Raw genomic sequence first — 19,115 nt, 5'->3', positions numbered from 1 at the left:
CTTTGCTAGCTTCCAGCTTTTCTTGTGCGGCTTCCTCACCTCTCTCAGCCTTCATAGAACTGAAGAGAGTTAGGTCCTTGCTCTGGATTAGTCTTTGGCTTAAAAGACTGTTGTGTCTGGTTTGACCTTCCATTCAGACCACTAAAACTTTCTCCATATCAGTAATGAGGCAGTTTTGCTTTCTTATCATTTGTGTGTTCACTGTAGTACTTTTAAATTCCTTCAAGAACTTTTTCTCTGTATTCATAACTTTGCTGTTTGGCTCAAGAGGTCTAGCTTTTGGCCTATCTCTACTTGCAAAATGGCTTCCTCACTAAGCATAATCATTTCTAGTTTCCAATTTAACATAAGAGACATGCAACTCTGCTTTTCGCTTGCACACTTAGAGGTCATTGTAGTGTTATTAATTGACCTAATTACAATATGGTTTGGTCTCAGGGAATAGGAAGGCCTGAGAAGCAGGAGAGAGACGTGGGAATGGCCGGTCAGTGGAGAAATCAAGACATACACAATATTTATCAATTAAATTTATTGTTTTATATGGGCATGGTTCATGACATCTCAAAACAATTACTATAGTAACATCTAAGACCACTCATTACAGATCCCTATAACAGATATAATAATAATGAAAAAGTTTGAAGTATTGTGAGAATTACCAGAATGGGACATAGGGACATGAAATGAGCACAGGTTATTGTGAAAATGTCACCGATAGACTTGCTCCATGTAGGGTTGCCACAGACCTTCAATTTGTAAGAAATGCAAGATCTGTGAAGTGCAATACAGCGACATATAATAAAACGAGGTGTGCCTGTGCTCTTTATTACCCTGGCCCCAGGTTGTGAGACAGCATCCTGGATTTCAAGAGGCAACTTTGTTTTTTCTCACTTTTTAATATTGAGGTATTTACCTATATATAGCAAATTGCACGAATCTTAAGTGAATTACTTAATGGATTTTTACCCAATTATCTAATCATGTAATAGTGTTCTATTTCAATAACTATACCTAATCTGAAAAGGCAGAAATGAAAATGCACTTACAAAGTTTTTTTTAATCTCCAGCCAATGTTATACATAGCGTGTATGTGTATGGTATTATATACAAATTCTTGTTATAATTTATATTTTGGATGGTGTGTGAATTCAGATGCTTAGGGTGCATGTGGTGCATAGGTAGCATTAAGTAGAATGTTACAGGACTTTCTCTGTGTTTATATTAATTCTGCTTCACATCTCATGCATAGATAAACTTTTAGACTCTCCACATAGGGGAGAAGTGACACATCCTGCACATTCCCCAGGAGAAGGACGTGTATAAATTAAAGGTTTTATTGTTGCTATGTCTGTATCTAAAAATCAATATTTCTATTTGTCTGACTATCAAGCTACATGTGCCCATTGGGCAGCCATTTAAAACAGGCTGTTTTTAAAGCCACATTGCTTTAAGTGGGCCCTGTGTTAAAATGGGTTACGTGTACACGGCTAATGTTTGCAGAATGTGGGTATCACTGTACACATATGAGCTGGGGGAATTTGAGGTAAATACAGATTACATTTCTGTTTAGAACTATGTATGTATACACATACATCTCAGACACCTATAATTCCATATATTGTCACAAGTCACTTCAACAAGATGATATGTAACCAATGAGAAATGGTCTGTGGAGGGACTTGTCCCCATGAAGGGTAAAAGCCCTCATGTCTGGGACCACATGTAGGGTGGATGCGTCAGAGAAGCCCTGGGAAGCATGGGCTGAGACCACACCTCCTTTGTCCCAGCCTCAGTCTGAGTAGGCAGCTGCCCTCTCAGCACAATTGAAAAGCAGGTTCCGTCTATCATGTCCACTGCCTCTTTGCAGGCGTATTGAATATTTAATAATGCCATTTGCCTTCCCAGAAAAAGAGCTCAAAGAAGCCTGCACAGGCTGGCGGTAGGCAGCAGGGTGGTGCTGGAGGTGGGTAGCAGGGCCGGTGATGATACAGAGCAGGCTGGCCAGTCATTTCCCCCCAGGAGCATCCCCAAACTGGAAACCCCGGCAGATGGCTCTGGGCTGGGATGCGACAGGCAAGGAGGCCATCTGTGTGGTTTCAGGCACTAGTCAGGAGCCTTGGAGAGGAAGAGAAAGTGCTGAGCTGATATCAAGTGACCATGCCATGCAGTGAGATGGAAACCAGAGACTTATTTTCCACTCACATATAAGAGCTTGGCTCCGATTCAGGCTACCACAGTGTATTCATGGAATAGTGAAGCTAGAAGGAACCATACTGCTCCCTTGGTGCCAAGCAAACATTTTACTGATTGGGAAACTGAGGCCCCAAGTGTACTCAATCTCTGGAGTCATACAGCTGATTAGTGGCCAAGCTGTTTCTACTCTTGCCTACTTCCAGTCCACTCCCTACTCAGCAACCAAAGGGATGTTTTACAAAATAAAAAGCCATTACTTAAAATCTTTCAGTGGCTTTCTAGCTCAGTTAGAATTAAATGCAATCTCTTTTCCCATTGTTACAGGAGCCTACATAACATGATTCCTGCCCTCCTCTCTCATTTCATCTTCCATTACCCCGCCTCTTGTTCCTTTGCCTCCGACTGGCCTTTTTTCTGTTCCCCTAATGTGCCACATCAGTCTCACCTCAGGCTCTGTGCTTGCTGACTTCTCTGATTGAAAACAGCCTCAGATCTTCACATCATTAGTTCCTTCTCTTTGAGGTCTAAATTCAGGGAAGCCATCGCAGCCCTTACCATCTATTTTCCTCTCATCAACACACATTCTAGTGGGTCATTCTCTATCACATTACTGTGTTTAGTCTCCTTATAGCACTTATCAACACAGGAAATTAACTTATTTTATTTGCTTACTTATCTGTCTTTCACACTAGGCTAACTTTGTGAGGGCATGGACACGATCTGTCTTGCTCCCTACTGTACACCTATCACTGGGAGAGTCTAGGGCTCCAGTGCCGAATGATCAAATCTCTGTTTAGCATCTTTTCTGTTTCACTATGTTGCTTCTTTTTGACATTGATCCAGAAATTGCTCTTTACTCACTCATGTCTACAGAGTAATATTAACTCATGGCAGGCAGTGGCTAGCTCAGCTCTCACAGTAGCTGATAACTGAAGGGTGGGGTCCTGGCTCTGGGCTTTACCTTTTAAGTCAGTGTTCTTCACAAGGGAGCTCAAGGATCACCTGTCTCAGAATTGCCCAAGGAACTAATCCAAAGTGCATAACCTAAATCCTACACTGTACTAAATTGGAATCTCTGGAGGCGAGAGTCTACCAAGGAATCTGCCCCTTTAATGAGCACCACAGGTGATCCTTAAGATAATCTTAGGTCATGAATTCATGTTCACCAATTAAGCATATCAAAATACTTCCCCCTCCCCACCCCCATGAGCTCTCACATTTATACTTTCAATGCCTTATGAATAATCAAACTCTGTCTGAGGTTAGGGTAGGATACCTTGAGATACAGGAAGTATGGGCATAGTGGTTGGTGTTCTAAGTGCCCTTATGTATGGGTTATCAATTGCTGTGTAACAAATTACCCCAAGACTTAGTGTACTCCTCTCATTTAGGGACAATCTTTTGCTCACCAGAAACTCCTTGAGAAGTATGGAGCAGGGTAACATAGGTCAGGAGCAGAAATAGGAGAGGAAATTAAAATCCATTTCAAATTACCCCCTTGTCAATGGTTTAGTGAAAGGCTTGGATAAGAGGCTGGGGATATTGGTGAAGATGAGGCTGCAATATTGCTCTGGATTCTTATGATCTATAAGTCAAAGAGAACTAGGCTTAGAATTATGCTGACTACAGTGATGATGGACACAACCCATTCAACACATTTTTACTGAGTGCCTGCTATGTCCCATCACTGATGTAGGCACATGGGATCAAAATGGATCCCCTCTAGAATACTTGCCCCCATGGAGTCTAAATTTCAGAAGAGGAAACAGAAGATGGTGCTGGGATTCCCCTTCCATGTTTGGAACATTTCATTCTTGAGTTCTTAGTCATTAGAGACTTGGTCTACACCAAGTAACTAAGTCTCTAGTTCGCATCTCACCACATGCCATGGTCACTTGATATCTACACTGTGTTCCGAAGTTCAACGAGGGATTCTGAAAACTTTATCTCTTCCAAGGCTTGCAGACTGATATCTGTCCAAAATGTTTTTATGCAGGGAAGCGGACTCTTGTTGACAGGCAGTTATCTCTGTGTACGTGTTTTGGAGGTGGCAGCTGTGATCACATATAGAGGGCTTAAGACAACCACATCTATCTAATAGTTTCTGTCAGTTAGGAATTCAGGCACAGCTTTTCTGGGACCCCTGGCTCAGGACTTTCATAAGGCTGCAATCAAGGTGTCAGCCAACACTGCAGTCATCTCAAGGCTCAACTGGGGAAGGATCCACTTCCAAGCTCACTCACAGGGCTGTTGGCAAGATTTAGTTCCTCATGGGCTGTTGAACTAAGGGCCTTGGTTCCTTGCTGGCTGTTGGCTGGAGTCTGTTCTCAGTTCCTCACCACATGGGAGAGCCTCCATAGGACAGCTCACACTATGGCACTTGGTCTCCATCACAGTGAACAAGTGAGAAGAGCCAGAGAGAGCAAGGGCAAGCAGGGTGCAAGTCACAGCTCTCCCCCTCCCCTTCTCCCCTCCCCTCCTCCTCCCCCTCCCCCCTCCTCCTCCTCCTCTTCTTCTTCTCCTTCTCCTTCTCCTTCTCCTTCTCCTTCTCCTTCTCCTTCTTCTTCTTCTTCTTCTTCTTCTTCTTCCTCTTCCTCTTCCTCTTCCTCTTCCTCTTCTTCTTCTTCTTCTTCTTCTTCTATTTTTGAGACAGGGTCTCACTCTGTCACCCAGGCTACAGTGCTGTGGCACAGTCTCAGCTCACTCTAACCTCCACCTCCTGGATTCAAGTGATTCTCAAGCCTCAGCCTCCTAAATTGCTGGGACTACAGGTGCACACCCCAATACCTCGCTAATTTTTGTATTTTTAGTTGTATTTTTTATTTTCACCATGTTGGCAAGGCTGGTCTTGAACTCCTGACTTCAAGTGATCTGTCTTCTTTGGCCTCCCAAAGTGCTGGGATTACAAGTGTAAGCCACCGCACCCAGCCAAGTCACAGTCTTTTGTATCCCGATCTCTGAAGTGACATCCCATCACTTTCACTGTATTCTAATTATTAGAATCAAGTAAGGCATGGTTGCCAGGAGACAGGGATCACTGGGGCCATTTAAGAAGCTCCCTACCACACCTTACCTTGAATTTGAACTATCTTTTGACATGGGACATGTGTGGCAGACAGATAACTATGTGGGGATTCCATGTGGCACCTGGAGATCTAATTAAAAAGGCAGTATTTCATAGTAAGAAGGGCATAGACTTCAGGTTCAGAGAGGCCTTTGTTAGAATCTCAGCTTTAGTATTTACCAACTGCATGACCTTAGACTTAGTTTCCCCAAGACTCAGTTTTCTTACCCCAAAAATGTGAAAAATAGCACCTATCATCTAAGGCATTTTGAGGTTTAAAAAATCACTTGGGTAAGGCACTTGTCAAAAAGTGGATTTCCAGGTTGTTTCTCAAGAAATTCTTATTCAGTAGACTTGCAGTGGCACCTAAGAATTTATATTTTTAATAAGTGTCCAGGTGCTTCTAAGTACATAAGAAAAGCACATGGTAGCTGTTAATTTGCCTATTAACCATAATTCTACACCTATTCTTGAGGAGCTGTATGTTTGAAGAAAGTCAAATGTGATATAGTAGAAAGCAAATTGTATTGAGGATTAGAAGAGAAGATATGTGAGTTCTGGCCTCTATCTGACACTTACTGTGCAGTGAGATCTTAGTCACAGAGCTATCCAATTTTTCTAAACCTCTCTGTTTAAAGGGTCTGTAAAATCTCCTCTAGCCTGGGTTACTGTCTGTCTAGGTAAAGAAGAAATAATAACAACTAGCATGGAGTCCCTTTAGAGCTCTCTTTGTTGAAGAAACAAGTACAATGGCCTCCATAATGCATCTCTTCTGAATCTCTGGGTCTTCTAATATTTCTTCCTGAAGGCTATTTTTTGGTGCCTTTCATTCCTCTATTCCTCTTCTAATTCTTATGACCTCAGCATCCCTGTATGTAATGAAATATATCTGAAAACAACCTCGTTTAAAAGAATAAATCTATTAAGGAGCTGAGAACTTTCTGGCGTGAAATGAAAAACATTGATTGCTTCCCACCTGTTAGCAATGAAATCCCGTCCAGTTAATTAACCTGCTCAGAGATAAAGTTTATTTTTGCCCTTCACTTTCAGCTCCAAATCTTTAAAACCATTAAAACAAGTACCTGGTCAATGAATAAATCTTCTCCCAGAGTGACATTCAGGGTCTTCTGTAATATGGCTGCAGCCTACCTTTCTGACATTTCCTCTAGCTACTTACCTTTGAGTAACTTCCACTATAGCCTAATGGAAAAGCTAAAGTATTCAGTGCTCCCACTGCCAGGAATATGCCTCCCTCCTCTAAATTCCACATATTTTAACTCAGTTCAAATGTCACTTCTTGAAAAAGGCTTTCAAGGCTTTCCCAGAGCTGTGGCAACTATCTCCACCTCCCCCCTCTTCCCACCTCTCCTAATTGCTGCCAAGCTGTAAGCATTATCTCCCTATTTTGAACACTCCCTAAACTTTGTATGCTTTTGTAACACTATGCTTTATATTATGATTACATATATATTTATAGTACTAGACCCTTGAGGATGCAATTCCAACCAGTTTGTGCTCTCCTCATCTTTCAACACAATTCAGTGCCTTACCTGTGATGGGTGTTCAGTAAATATTTTTTGAATGTCTAAATAGGAACCCATTGATTTAATATGGTCTTTATGGTTGTTTTTACTCTGGAGCTCATTAGACAATAATGGGGTTTTTACTTTTGGGCTCATGATTAGGCAATTATGTAAGAAGAATCTAACTCAGTGAAGTGTTTTACAAGATTTACATTATATTCAAAACAGGCCTCTTAGGCTTCTCAATCTTCTTCTTTTTTTTTTTTTTTTTTTGAGATGGAGTCTCGCTCTGTCACCCAGGCTGGAGTGCAGTGGTGCAATCTCAGCTCACTGCAACATGCATCTCCCTGGTTCAAGCAATTCCCCTGCGTCAGCCTCCTGAGTAGCTGGGATTACAGGTGCACACCACCATGCCTGGCTAATTTTTTAATATTTTTAGTAGAGACGGGGTCTCACCATGTTGGCCAGGCCAGTCTCGAACTCCTGACCTCTGGCAATCCACCTGCCTAGGCCTCCCAAAGTGCTGGGATTACAGGTGTGAGCCACCACTCCCAGCCACTTCTCAGTCTTTCTAAAGGCAGTCCTGTTGTTGCTTCCTGTCCTTAGCAGTTTTCTGTGTCTAGAAATCTTTTCACTTTCAATGGAAGGGTTGGGAAAGGTAGTCTTGTTATGGACGTCACCCCTTCCTTCCTTCCTTTCTTTCTTTCTTTCTTTTTCTCTTTTTTTTTTTTTTTTTTTTGACAGAGTTTTGCTCTTGTTGCCCAGGCTGGAGTGTAATCAATGTTGGCTCATGGCAACCTCCTCCTCCCAGGTTCAAGCGATTCTCCTACCTCAGCCTCCCGAGTAGCTGGGATTACAGGCATGTGCCACCTCACCCAGTTAATTTTGTATTTTTAGTAGAGACGGGGTTTCTCCATGTTAGTCAGGGTGGTCTTGAACTCCCAACCTCAGGTGATCCACCCGCCTCAGCCTCCCAAAGTGCTGGGATTACACGCATGAGCCACCATGCCTGGCCAGACATCATCCATTTCTATGACTCTGGATATAGGTCTCATATGGCATTTCTATCTCCTGCCCTAATTTACTTGCACAACACACTTCGAGCTAGAATTTAATGAGCACAAAACCCTAAAACTCAATTTTAGGTAAAGCAGATACTCAGTCATATGTGGGAGCACTCACATGTATGTGTCTAGGCTGAAGGGGGGAAATATGGTAGCTTCACTGAAATAAAAAAGCCATTTATTTATTCAGAGTCCATTTTCTTGAACACCAACTAAACTTCAGGTGCTGCATTATGTGCTGGTGATACAAATATAAATACTGATCCCAGCCTTAAAGTAGCTCTGAGTCATACAAAGGGAGATGAATGTATGGTGAGATAATTATTATATAGACTATGATTTCTGCAATACCAGGAACAGATACAGAGTGATGTGGAACACAAAATATTTTCTTGAAGAACAAATAGAATATTTAAAATAAAGAGGTTTTCTGTTGCTGCACAGTATTTGTGCTGATATTAATCAATAAATATTATTTGGTAGTTATTAAAAATATTAGCATCATCTTTAAACGAGCACCTTGGGCTGGGTCTCAGCATCCATGGTGAGTCTTGGGGCATGATTCAGACAAGTAGCCATGCTGGGTTAACCGAGACTGAGATGTAGGTCCTTTCTCCTTAGAGCTTGTAGGAATGAATCATTTCATAGAGATGGCAGCAAAGAGGTAGTTTTCTTATGACTCATTGGACTGAACTCCATTCCAATGATATTTTGCTGCAGAAATTTTGCATGCTACTCTGTCTATGGCTCCAATATTTGTAAAGGCATTACCATGGCTGTTTGGATGAATCACTGGCATATCTTCCCTATGGCCCTGGAGGGGTGTGTGTGTATGTGTGTGTGTGTGTGTGTGTGTGTGTGTGTGAGAGAGAGAGAGAGAGAGAGAGAGAGAGAGAGAGAGAGGTTTATAAGGAAAGGCAAAAAAAGCAATCCTAAGTTTTCAATGACCAAAGTCTACAGCTGCAAACACTGAGGTTTTATATAGACCACTTTAAGTTTCCTTCTTTTTCTTGCTCTTCACATTTAGGGGCACTTTGCTGCTCAAGAAACTCCTTGAGAAAAATAGGGTAGGGTGACATGAGTCAGTAGCAGAAATAGGAGAGGAAATTAAAATCCATTTCAAATTACCTCTTGTCAGCGGCTCAGTGAAAGGCTTGAATAGGGAGGAGGCTGGGGATGTTGGTGAAGACGAAGCTGAAATATTGCTCTGGATTCTTATGATTCACAATGGAAAGAGGACTGTGACTTATAGTAATGATGACTGTGGTAATGGTGGCCACAAGCCATTCAACAAATATGCATTGAACATTTACTACATGGCGTCACTGACTTAGGCACACGGGATCAAACGGATTAAAAAAATTATCTCTGTCAATTGGAACTTAAATTCTAGGCGAAGAAGCTGACAAAAAAAATGGTACTAGCATCCTCCTCCCTGTTTGAAAATTTGAAGCATTTCCTTCTCATGTCTCAAGCCTCAATGAAGCATTTCCTTCTCATGTCTCATGTCTCAAGCATTTCCTTAGTCATGAGCGATTTAATCTCCATCAAGTCCCAGTTTCATTGTGGAAGTCACAAAACTTTATCTCTTCGAAAGCTTGCAGACTGAGATCTACTTTAAATGTTGATGTGAACAGAGAAACGGTCTCTGGTTGAGAGGTGTCTGTGTCTTGTATGTGCAATGAGGGGAGCTGTGATAGTGGACAGTGGGCAGAGAGTCTACAACCAGACCTTCCACACTGACACGTTCCTGCTGAGGTGAAATGCAAGAGTTAGTGCCTGAATCGCTCCCCTCCCTCCCAGTGGCCTTTCTCCTTCTTTCTTTTACTCTTCACTTCGCTCCCTCCTCCTTCCCTTCCTAAATCCCTCCCTCTCCTGGTTACCTCCCTTTCCCTTGGTCCCTCCCCATCCCCTTCCCTCGCACAGTTCTCTCCTCCTCTTGCTCCCTCTCCCTCCAGCTTCTTTTCCTCTCATCCCCTTTCCCTCCTCCATCCCTCCGCGGCGTCTGCGTCAGGCCCCCACGAGCGTGACGCGCGGGGGTCTGGGTGGGAGCTGTCCACTCGCCCGGGGTGCTGAATGCAGCAGCGGCGGCCGCGGCGCCGGCGGCGGAGATAGCTGAGAGACTCCCTCGCTGCAAGAACCTTGTTTCCAGTTCTCGGACGGTCAGCTCGCGGCCCCGCCACCTCCCTTCCAGCACCACCCCTTTGGGAACCGAGCCAGTGGGGGCAGCGGCGGGTGCTGAGCAACGGCGGAAGACGAGGCAACACCTGGCAGCAGCCTGGAATCTGATTTGCTTCCTCTCGGCTTTTATAAGAGATATATTTATATACGGTTTTGGGGAGTCGCGAGGACCAAGCTGGAGCCAAGTGCCGGCTGCCTCCCACCTCGGCCACACTGCTTCGCTCCCCCCTCCCCACCTTCAGCTGGCACCGCAAACAAGCCTTACCTCGTTGCATCTGCGAGGAGAGGTAGCAACAGCGAGCCCAGCCAGCCAGAGGCGGCGGAGAGGAGGAAGGGGCGGGTTGGGGGGGCAGAGAGCGGGCCGAGGCCGCCCTTGGTGGGGGTAGCGGGGGTAGAGCTGCCGAGCAGACCCGGCAGCCGCCCTCCTCCGCCCCCACCCTCCAGAAGCACTCTTGCCTGACTGAGAACCGAATTATTCCACTAGTATTATTTCATTTTTTATTACCCCCCCTCCTCACTCCCCAGCCGCCCCCACCCCCACGCCGGCCTCGCCTCTGGTTGCATGGCAGCGCTGCCCGGGCGCGGGGGCTCAGGGCTGGCCCCCAGGGAAGGGGGAGGAGGAGGAGGAACATGAAGGCCGGAGTCGCGACCGCGCCGGACGGCGGGCAGCAGCCAGAGGACGAGCCGGAGCAGCCCCCGCCCCGGAGACACCCGGACGCCGAGCAGCAGTCGCCTCCGTCGCCGCAGCAGCAGCTGCGGGCGCGGGCCGACCCGGAGCCGGAGGAGGAGGGCGACCGCGACCCAGAGGAGGAAGAGGAGGAGAAGGCGAGGCCACTCGCCCGCCCGGACCTGCCTTTCTCTCGGCTCTTGCCCCTCTCCCGAAGGGACCTTTGATGGAACCGAGGGGAGGGGGCCACGGATTTGCCGACTGCAGCAGGGGTGGGCTGGGGGCTGCGATAATGTAACCACTCCTTTCTCCTGTTCTCTCCCACACTCCCCTCTCCTCTACCCCTATTCTCTGCTCCACCGCCCTCTCACCCCGGTACACACACCCTTCCTCTAGCCAGGATCTTCAAGCTCAGGAAGGAGGCGCCTCTGCAAGGGTTAAACGATCTTTTCTTTTTCTCCCATCCTTTTTCCTTCCCAAACCTCTATTTTACCTCCCTTCTCCTAATTGGCTTTCCCTTCTTCGGCGTAGCCTTTGGCTGCAGAGGCAAAGCACAAGCCCCTAGCCCAGTTTCACCTGCAACAGCCCTCCCCCATCCAACTGCTCTCTTAAAAGCAACTCTGGTGCTTCTGGGGGTTAATTGCCCCAGTTTTCTGCCCAGGAGAATTAAAACTTCTCCCAATCTTCTCTCCTCCCCTACCTTGACTCCCCCAACCCCTACCACCTGAGAAAAACGATCTTTTCTCTCTCACACATGCAGTCCTCAATTCTTCATTGAGCTAGTTTTCTCTAAGCCCAGCTCAATTCACTCCAGATTTGATTTACAATTGTCCCCATCCTTTTACATAAAAGAAAGATTTCTCACTGCGTAGGAATTTGAGAAGAACCCAATAATCCTTTCCTGGGGAACTTTTAAACAATTCGACATTGATTTTAAGGCTCTAGTGGCCCCTCCACCACGCTTCTTCAATCCCTCTGCTCCTACCAGTGTCCTCAGGTCAAAGGCAGAAAGGAGATACACTGAACAAAGTTGGAGGTTGGGGTGGGTGTGTGAGGGCAAGAAAACCTTTTTTTGTTATTGGGCTTTCCAGGTGGAGTTCAGAACCAGTGACTCACACTTCTCAGTCCTGGGAGCAATTTATTTGCTACTTGGAGGGGTTGTAAGAAAAGCCAGTGAGAAAGCAGACTCCCCCCCACAACACAGATCCACTGTGGACCCCCAAACCTGTCCTGTTCCCCTCTTTTAAGACTCCAGCCACCCCTCTTGGGCTCTCTACTTCCACGGGGCACATGCTGATGCCCCTGTGTGGGCTGCTCTGGTGGTGGTGGTGCTGCTGCTGCGGCTGGTACTGCTGTGGATTGTGCGCCCCAGCCCCCCAGATGTTGCGCCACCAGGGTCTCCTCAAGTGCCGCTGCCGCATGCTCTTCAATGACCTGAAGGTTTTCTTACTGCGGCGCCCTCCTCAAGCGCCCCTGCCCATGCACGGCGACCCCCAGCCCCCCGGTTTGGCGGCCAACAACACCCTTCCGGCTCTGGGCGCCGGGGGGTGGGCAGGCTGGAGGGGCCCCCGAGAAGTGGTGGGCAGGGAGTCCCCTCCTGTGCCACCTCCACCCCCCTTGCCACCTTCTTCTGTGGAAGATGACTGGGGTGGCCCAGCCACAGAGCCACCTGCCTCGCTGCTCAGCAGTGCCTCCTCAGATGACTTCTGTAAGGAGAAGACCGAGGATCGCTACTCACTGGGCAGCAGCTTGGACAGTGGTATGAGGACCCCACTCTGCCGCATCTGCTTCCAGGGGCCAGAACAGGTGAGTCCCCTTTTCTCTTCTCCTGCTTCCTGTGGTATTTTCAGGTCTTGCAGATTGCTACTCGCCTGCTTGCCCTGGGGAATGGTTATGTTGTCTTTAGTATGAGGACTCTATGTTTAAGAGCCCTCATTGATGTTTCTTGTGGTTAAGTTTGCCCAATGAGTGTCTGGTTCCTGGTGGAGCCTGTTTGGTGGTTTGTTTGTGTTCTAGATTTTGCATTTTCCTTCCAATGCTACTGTCTCCAATTCCAACTCCAAATTTCACAAACATCCTCAGAATAGAAGTTCTAGAAACAACGGACTGAAGAAACTTGGTGGTACATTCACACTGGTTGCCAAGATATCCTTTTATCTAACTTGTTGTTAGTAACATTTCGTCTAGCCCATCTTCAGTCCCATATCCCAACTTCTTCCTGCTCTGAGAGTATGCCAAGATCTTGTTCTCTTTTCCTATTCTTATAGGTTGAAATCCAGTAAGCTTGTTCTTTTACTTTGGACAACTTCCTTTCATATCACATTGACATCCTCAGCATTATGTTCTAGCAACTGAGGAGGAAATGGAGAGGGATTCTAGGTCCAAGACTATATGGTTTGCTGAGACACTTCTTGGCAGACTCAAATTTTTCTATGTTGAAAACAGGCAGGTAAATGGGAATGAGAGTGAGTTTAAGAGACTGGTGTAGGCAATAAGGTATCTTGCTATTTCCCTTTTCAGACCTAAAAAGTGTATTGACTTAGAAAATCCCTTAAATGCTCCCCAACCAGGATAGGGATGCCAACTGTCACATGGACCAGAGCTTTCCCAAGTCTGGCAGGTTTTCCCTACCCTATTCATTCAGATTTTCACAGACACCTCTCCCAAGTTCACCTACAATCTAGTATTGGCAATGCTGGATAGCATGTGTACATTCTTCAAGAACCATAGAATGTGGCAACACTCTCCAAAGAATCCCAGATAGAAAGGCTCACACAGTCAGTGATGCTGGAGAAGGAGCATTCAATTGCAAGGTGGGCAAGGTTATGTGTTCGTATCAGCCACTTCTTCAATAGTTTCCTGAAGTGTGGGGAAGACTTCTGGATACTCCTCGAGGAAGTGGCAGTGGAGTAGGATGCCATGCCAGGCTTTGACTGGCTCTGGTTCTTGCTGAGGGTGTGCTCTGTAAGATGCAGGCTTAGCTGGCATTTTCATTCATTTTTCTTGCTTTGCTCTCAATGGACAAAGAACTTTAGGGACCAGTGATCCCTGGAGCTACAGCTTGGAATTATGAGGGGAAGTGATATAGATCTCAGTGTGAATAAATGTCTCTGAGAGGCTGGGAGCTGGGTTCTTCCACCTTAAGATTACCTAAGTATCCAATAAAGTGTTGTCCAGAGTTGAAAACTCCTGTTAGGAAAAATCCTCCAGAGTGCCTTCCCTTCAGTCTTTCTCTCTACTTCCAGCACCAGGCTCTGGCAGAGCTATGGGGTAGAGTGGCTCGGCTGACAATATGAGGGTGCCTCACTTTGATATCAGGATCTTGCCACCATCAAGTACTTCATACTTTCCAAAAGAAAGAATTATTTAGCTTCCTAAATTCCTAAGGCATTTCTTTTGTCTCCCATATGGGCTCAGGTCTGCATGTCACAGGGGCTTCTGAGAGTTGGCTTCTGGCAAGAGCACTCTTGTCTCTAGAAAACAGCAGGACTTGGAGGTGCCGTGGGATAATATTTCCCCCACTGTGTGAACTTTTCCAAATAGCTTTATGCCTCTGGGCTGCTTTTCCAAGTTACATGATTTGGAGACACCTTTTCATGTCTCCCCCTGCCCCATCTCCTTTCCTCAGAGGTGTGTTGGGAGAATCCAGGAGAAAACAAGTGTAAAAATATCTTGGAATGAATTTATATATAATGAGCATGTATTTTGATAACAGAAGGCTGTATTTTATTGAAAAAAGAAAAAGAAAAAAATCATTGGCAATATTGTGAAATACCCTCATGTGATACAAGATCTGGTCAGAGGTTAGAAGCTTTCCTTTCTTGTTCATTATTTTGATGGTGTGTCGTAAATAAAGCATTGAATAAAAAACCAGTAAAGGAATGGGCTCTATTATGTGGGAGGATTAGGGGGCCATGTCTGCATTAAGACTGGATCAAATTAAGCACTTCCTGCATATGATTATTATGTTTTGGGGGTTTACCTTATCTGTGCAGGAGCCAAGAGGCTTTAATGGGATTGTGTTATAGTAGTAATAACAGCAATGTGAGTACTGCATTAGATGTGGAGAACACAGTTTCCCAGTTTCTTCTCATTTTTTTTTTCACAGCATTTCTATGAAGGAGACAAAGGAGAGGAGATAAGGGAAACTCTAGAAAAGGAAGAGAGAGATAGAGGGGCAACAGCAGTGGAGGGGAGGGAGAAAGAGAGGGATAGAGAGAGAAGGAGGAGAAGGAGGAAAGGGGAGAGAGAGAGAGAGAGAGAGAGAGAGAGAGAGACATGCTAAAATTTCTGTGTTTTAGTTTCTGTTCAGGGAGAGAGCTGTCCAGCAATTGTCTACACATGGCCCTGGAGGAAATGTGGGCTGCAATCTTAGTAGCTGAATATCTTGGTATTATCTCTGCCCAAACAAAGGAATTAAGCAGACCCCCACCTCCCTGCTCCCCATCACCCCAATCATTTGCTACTGCTATAGGGGCTAAAGGACTGCCAAAAAATGAATATTTGATCTTTTCCTGCCAAGAGCTTACAATATTTGTGGTGAGGAACAGCAAGAGAATCCAGCTAGTTTCACCTTTGTACCTATCTACAAAGGACTTTGCATCCATTCATTGGTGTATGCATTTATTTGACAAATTTTTCAGGGCACCTACAGTGTGCCTGTTGCTGTTCCAGGCATGAGTATTCAGGAGTGAACAAAACAGATGAGATTTCTGCTCTCCTGAAGCTGACATTCTAGCAGAGACACAGAAATAGACAAGTAAACTAGTAAGTAAATAAGGTGATTTGAGTTCCGTGTGAAATTTAAAAAGGAAAATGAGTTAGAAAGGAATGAAAGGGAGGCAGTGGGAAAGGTACCACCACATTAGATAGGGTAATCAGGAAAAGCCTTCCTAAGAATGTGTCATCTGAGCTGACACCTAAATGATGAGAAGGGCCCAGCAATGCATAGGTCTAGGGGAAGAGCATTTCAGGTGAAGGAAATAGCATGTTCAAAAGCATGAATGTGAACGAGTTTAGCATGTTGGAAAAACAGAAGAGAAGACAGGAAGAGAGAGAGAGATAGGTATGAACACTTGCTTTGAGAACCTACTTGGCTCCATGCTAGAAAGCTACTGAGTAGCCTCTCTCCTCTCCACCATTCATTCATGCTGAGCAGGAGTCAGGACCCATGAGACTGTAGAACCAGAGTCCAGCTCACAACCTCCTCACTCTCCCTTTTTGGTTGAAGCTGCACTAGCCCACTTTGCGGGACAATGTACCATTGTGAGTAATCTGAACTCTCTGAAGCCAGATGGCCCCAGTTGGAGGCCTGAACAAGTTATATAGCCTGTCTGTGTCTTGGATGCCTCATTTGTAAAGATGGAATAATAATAATAGTCCCCATGTCGTACGATTATTCTGAGCATCAAATCAGTCAATACTATAAGAGCAGTGCCGTCATAGCATTTTGTTATTGTTATTACTATCTCAGATGCAAGAGAGTGCTGTTCCTGCCTTGTTTAAAAGGAAAAGTGTGCCCCAGCCCACAGGCTGTCAGGAAGCCACTATGATTGTGGCATGGATGTGGACTGTTTCTTGCAGATTTATAATGCTCTAGGCACAGAGCGGAGCTTGTCTGTTTCCATCATCAAAGTCTTTATTAAGCACCTACCTTTTGCCTGCTGTTCTGCTGGACAAGGTCCAGAGACATAGGGTAGATGTAGTCCTGCCCTCTGGGAGTGTCACAATCTAACCCAGACATCACAGGGGCTGATAGAGATCAAGAACACACAGACAGTGAGGCTGAGTGAATTATAGTAATATCAGGTACAAGAAACAGATGCATGTTTAAAAGCAGCTAGTGGGTGGGGTGCCTATTCAAAAAGACAAGTCGGGGAATTTGCCACTTTATCTACAGTTAGTTAGAGAAGGCTTCTCTATTGCTGCTGAAGACCAAGTGAGAAGAAATAGATTTAGGCTGTAAGGCTGAGGTTAGACAGATGGAAGCAGAAGAGATGTGTCCCCCACCCCCACACCTGACTGCCACGGTGGATTTTATCTTTGTGGAGCAACCTCCAGGCACTCCACACATGGATACCTTGAAAAGAGGTGAATCCACCTCCCAGCTAGGCAGCTGTGGAGTGCCTAGCAGTGGGTACAAAGACGAAATCCACCACGGCAGTCAGAAGCTAGGGTGGGAGGCCACCTGTTCTGGCCCTGATGGAAAGTAGGACATGTATCTGGAAAAGTTTAGCAGGCTTTATCTGCCTTTTTATTCTTTCTGGGGTTGGCTTCCCTGGAGTTCTGCATTCAGAAGGGGCAATAATTGTATAGAATGGTCTAGTCAGTGTTTTGGTTAGTTGGGAATAAGCTATGGCTTTTCAGGGCTTGGGGAATCTGGAGATCCTAAGATGCAATAAGAACCTGGGAATGGAGCTCAAGTAGAGCATTTTAGAAGAGAGTTAAATGGTGTACTTACTCGTCTTAGTGCTATGGTTTGATTTTACATTTCTTTGTGTGGTTATTTAGTATCTGTCTTCCACAAAGAAGAGACCCATCCCAAACATTTACAGGCCCTAGGGCAGGAGTCTAAATGGAAGCTCACATACCGTGTGCCAAAATATTTAAAAGTAGTAAATCCAGCTAACAAACTGTTAAACAAAATATATTTTATCTTCCTTTCCTGAAAAATACTCCTTCAAAACAACCTGGAAGACAGGTTTGAATTTAGAACTTTTAGATGTCTCTGGATTCTGTACTAGCCACATGGGGATAACTGTCCTTTGGTCTACAGGACATTCTGATTCTCTTTCCAATGCTGACTCTAGCCTGTACTAATGAGCCTTGGACCCACGTGTATGGACAGTCCTGCTGGCTTGTCCAAGCTCTGTCCATATCATCCCCAAAACAGTGGTGCCTTGCCCCAATCCCTGCCCTTGGGCCAAGGAGGGAACAGTTTATGGATCCAAAGAAGAGTCCTGCAGGTCCTGGGAGCAAGTTCATGGCTGTCTGGACAGGAATTCTAGGGTTCTGGGTAATTGGAGCATATTCCAGGAGAGAGGTGAGGTTCCTTGACCCTGCAGACTCCTCACACTGTGGGGAGAGGTGCAGCTGAAGGGGAAGAAGAGTGGGGTCCTCTAGAGCTAGGGGTTCTCTTGCCTGGGTCTAAGGGGGCACTGCAAAGAGACTATAAGATCCCTGGAGGAAGTGAACTGTGTGTGTTCATTCATTGTTGGATCATCGGCTCTCATCCCAGTACCTGGCACTTGCTTCATGCTCTATGAGTATTTCTTGAAAGGACCAACCTCTGGAGCTCATCTAGTGGGCAGCTTCATAGGTAGGAGAACTGGGGAAAAGAGAACATTTAGGAAAAAAGCGGTGTCAAATGCCAAAGGTGTGCTCTGCAGAAGAAAGGGTCCACAGGGCAGTGCCTTCGATAGTGATAGAATTTCCAGGGAAGTAAACTTGGGTTTCACTATTATACAAACTTTCTATCAAAGTTGTCCCAAGATCTTATAGGCTGCCTTAGAAGGAGGATCTTATGGGGACTTGGGACTAGATAATCCTCAAGATCCCTTCTGAGCTTGGGAGTTGGAATTCATAAATAAGATCATTTTGGGGTCCGGGAGATTTTTAATCTAAGCAAAAAGAGATGATCCCCTCACCCTCTCCAATTCAAGGGGTCATCTCATCTCAGGACATCTAGGCCCAGTAAACATGTTACATGGCATATACAAATATATCTTCAGCAAAGATTGGAGAGAACAGTCTCTGTCCTGTGTTCATAGAAATCCTAAGGTGTTGCCAGCCACATCGTTGCTGCAATTGTAAATTTTCGCCATGCACACACCATGATGGGAGAGCAAGCCCTTCGTGGCCAATAGGCAACAGACACCATTATGGACCCAAGGATACAAACCCATCCTGGGAAAGGGTGAGCCTAGTTACCTCCGAGAGTTGTGAGCTTTCAGTTCCTACTTCTGTCAGTCCTGATCCTACTTAAATTGGAAGCTCCAAGAACCTTTTCTTCACTCAAGGCTCTTACCAAAGCTCTAATTCTCTATTGGGAGATAAGGTAAGGATGTTAAAACCCCACCACAGGGTTACAGGCTATTTCACAGATACAGCTATCTTACATGCACACACTTGCTCACGCACAAGCACGAATACAACATCGAATGCATCTGTCTCACTTTCACAGGCAGAACTGGGAATGAGAGGAGGGGAGATGCTTATGTCTTGACAGTTGTGAAGCAGTTCTCTAATCAATTGTTTGTAAGATTCTCTACACAGTGTTCAGTTCGTAGTAAACCTTCACTTACCAGCATCAGCTTGGGGTGAGTTGACCAGTTTATTGGATGTGGCTTCTAGCTGAGGCCCCTATTGAGAAAGTTACTTAAGGCTAGCAGGGCAGGAAGTTATGAAATATGGATTTCAGGAGA

General features: G+C 45.4%; 1 protein-coding gene across 1 annotated transcript in view; it reads left to right on the top strand.

The window, feature by feature from the left end:
- The first annotated feature begins 10,654 nt into the window (after positions 1–10,654).
- MARCHF4 (membrane associated ring-CH-type finger 4) overlaps positions 10,655–19,115 on the top strand; it is a 109,994-nt gene continuing 101,533 nt past the window's right edge. Inside the window, exon 1 of the mRNA XM_024243749.3 lies at positions 10,655–12,498. Coding sequence (XP_024099517.2) covers positions 11,983–12,498 — 516 coding nt within the window. The 5' untranslated portion in view covers positions 10,655–11,982. The remainder of the gene's footprint in view (positions 12,499–19,115) is intronic.

Source organism: Pongo abelii, chromosome 11, assembly GCF_028885655.2.
Source record: "Pongo abelii isolate AG06213 chromosome 11, NHGRI_mPonAbe1-v2.0_pri, whole genome shotgun sequence".
Classification (NCBI taxonomy): Eukaryota; Metazoa; Chordata; class Mammalia; order Primates; family Hominidae; genus Pongo; species Pongo abelii.
Note: the sequence above shows the minus strand (reverse complement) of the source record. Positions and strands in the feature narration are given on the sequence as shown.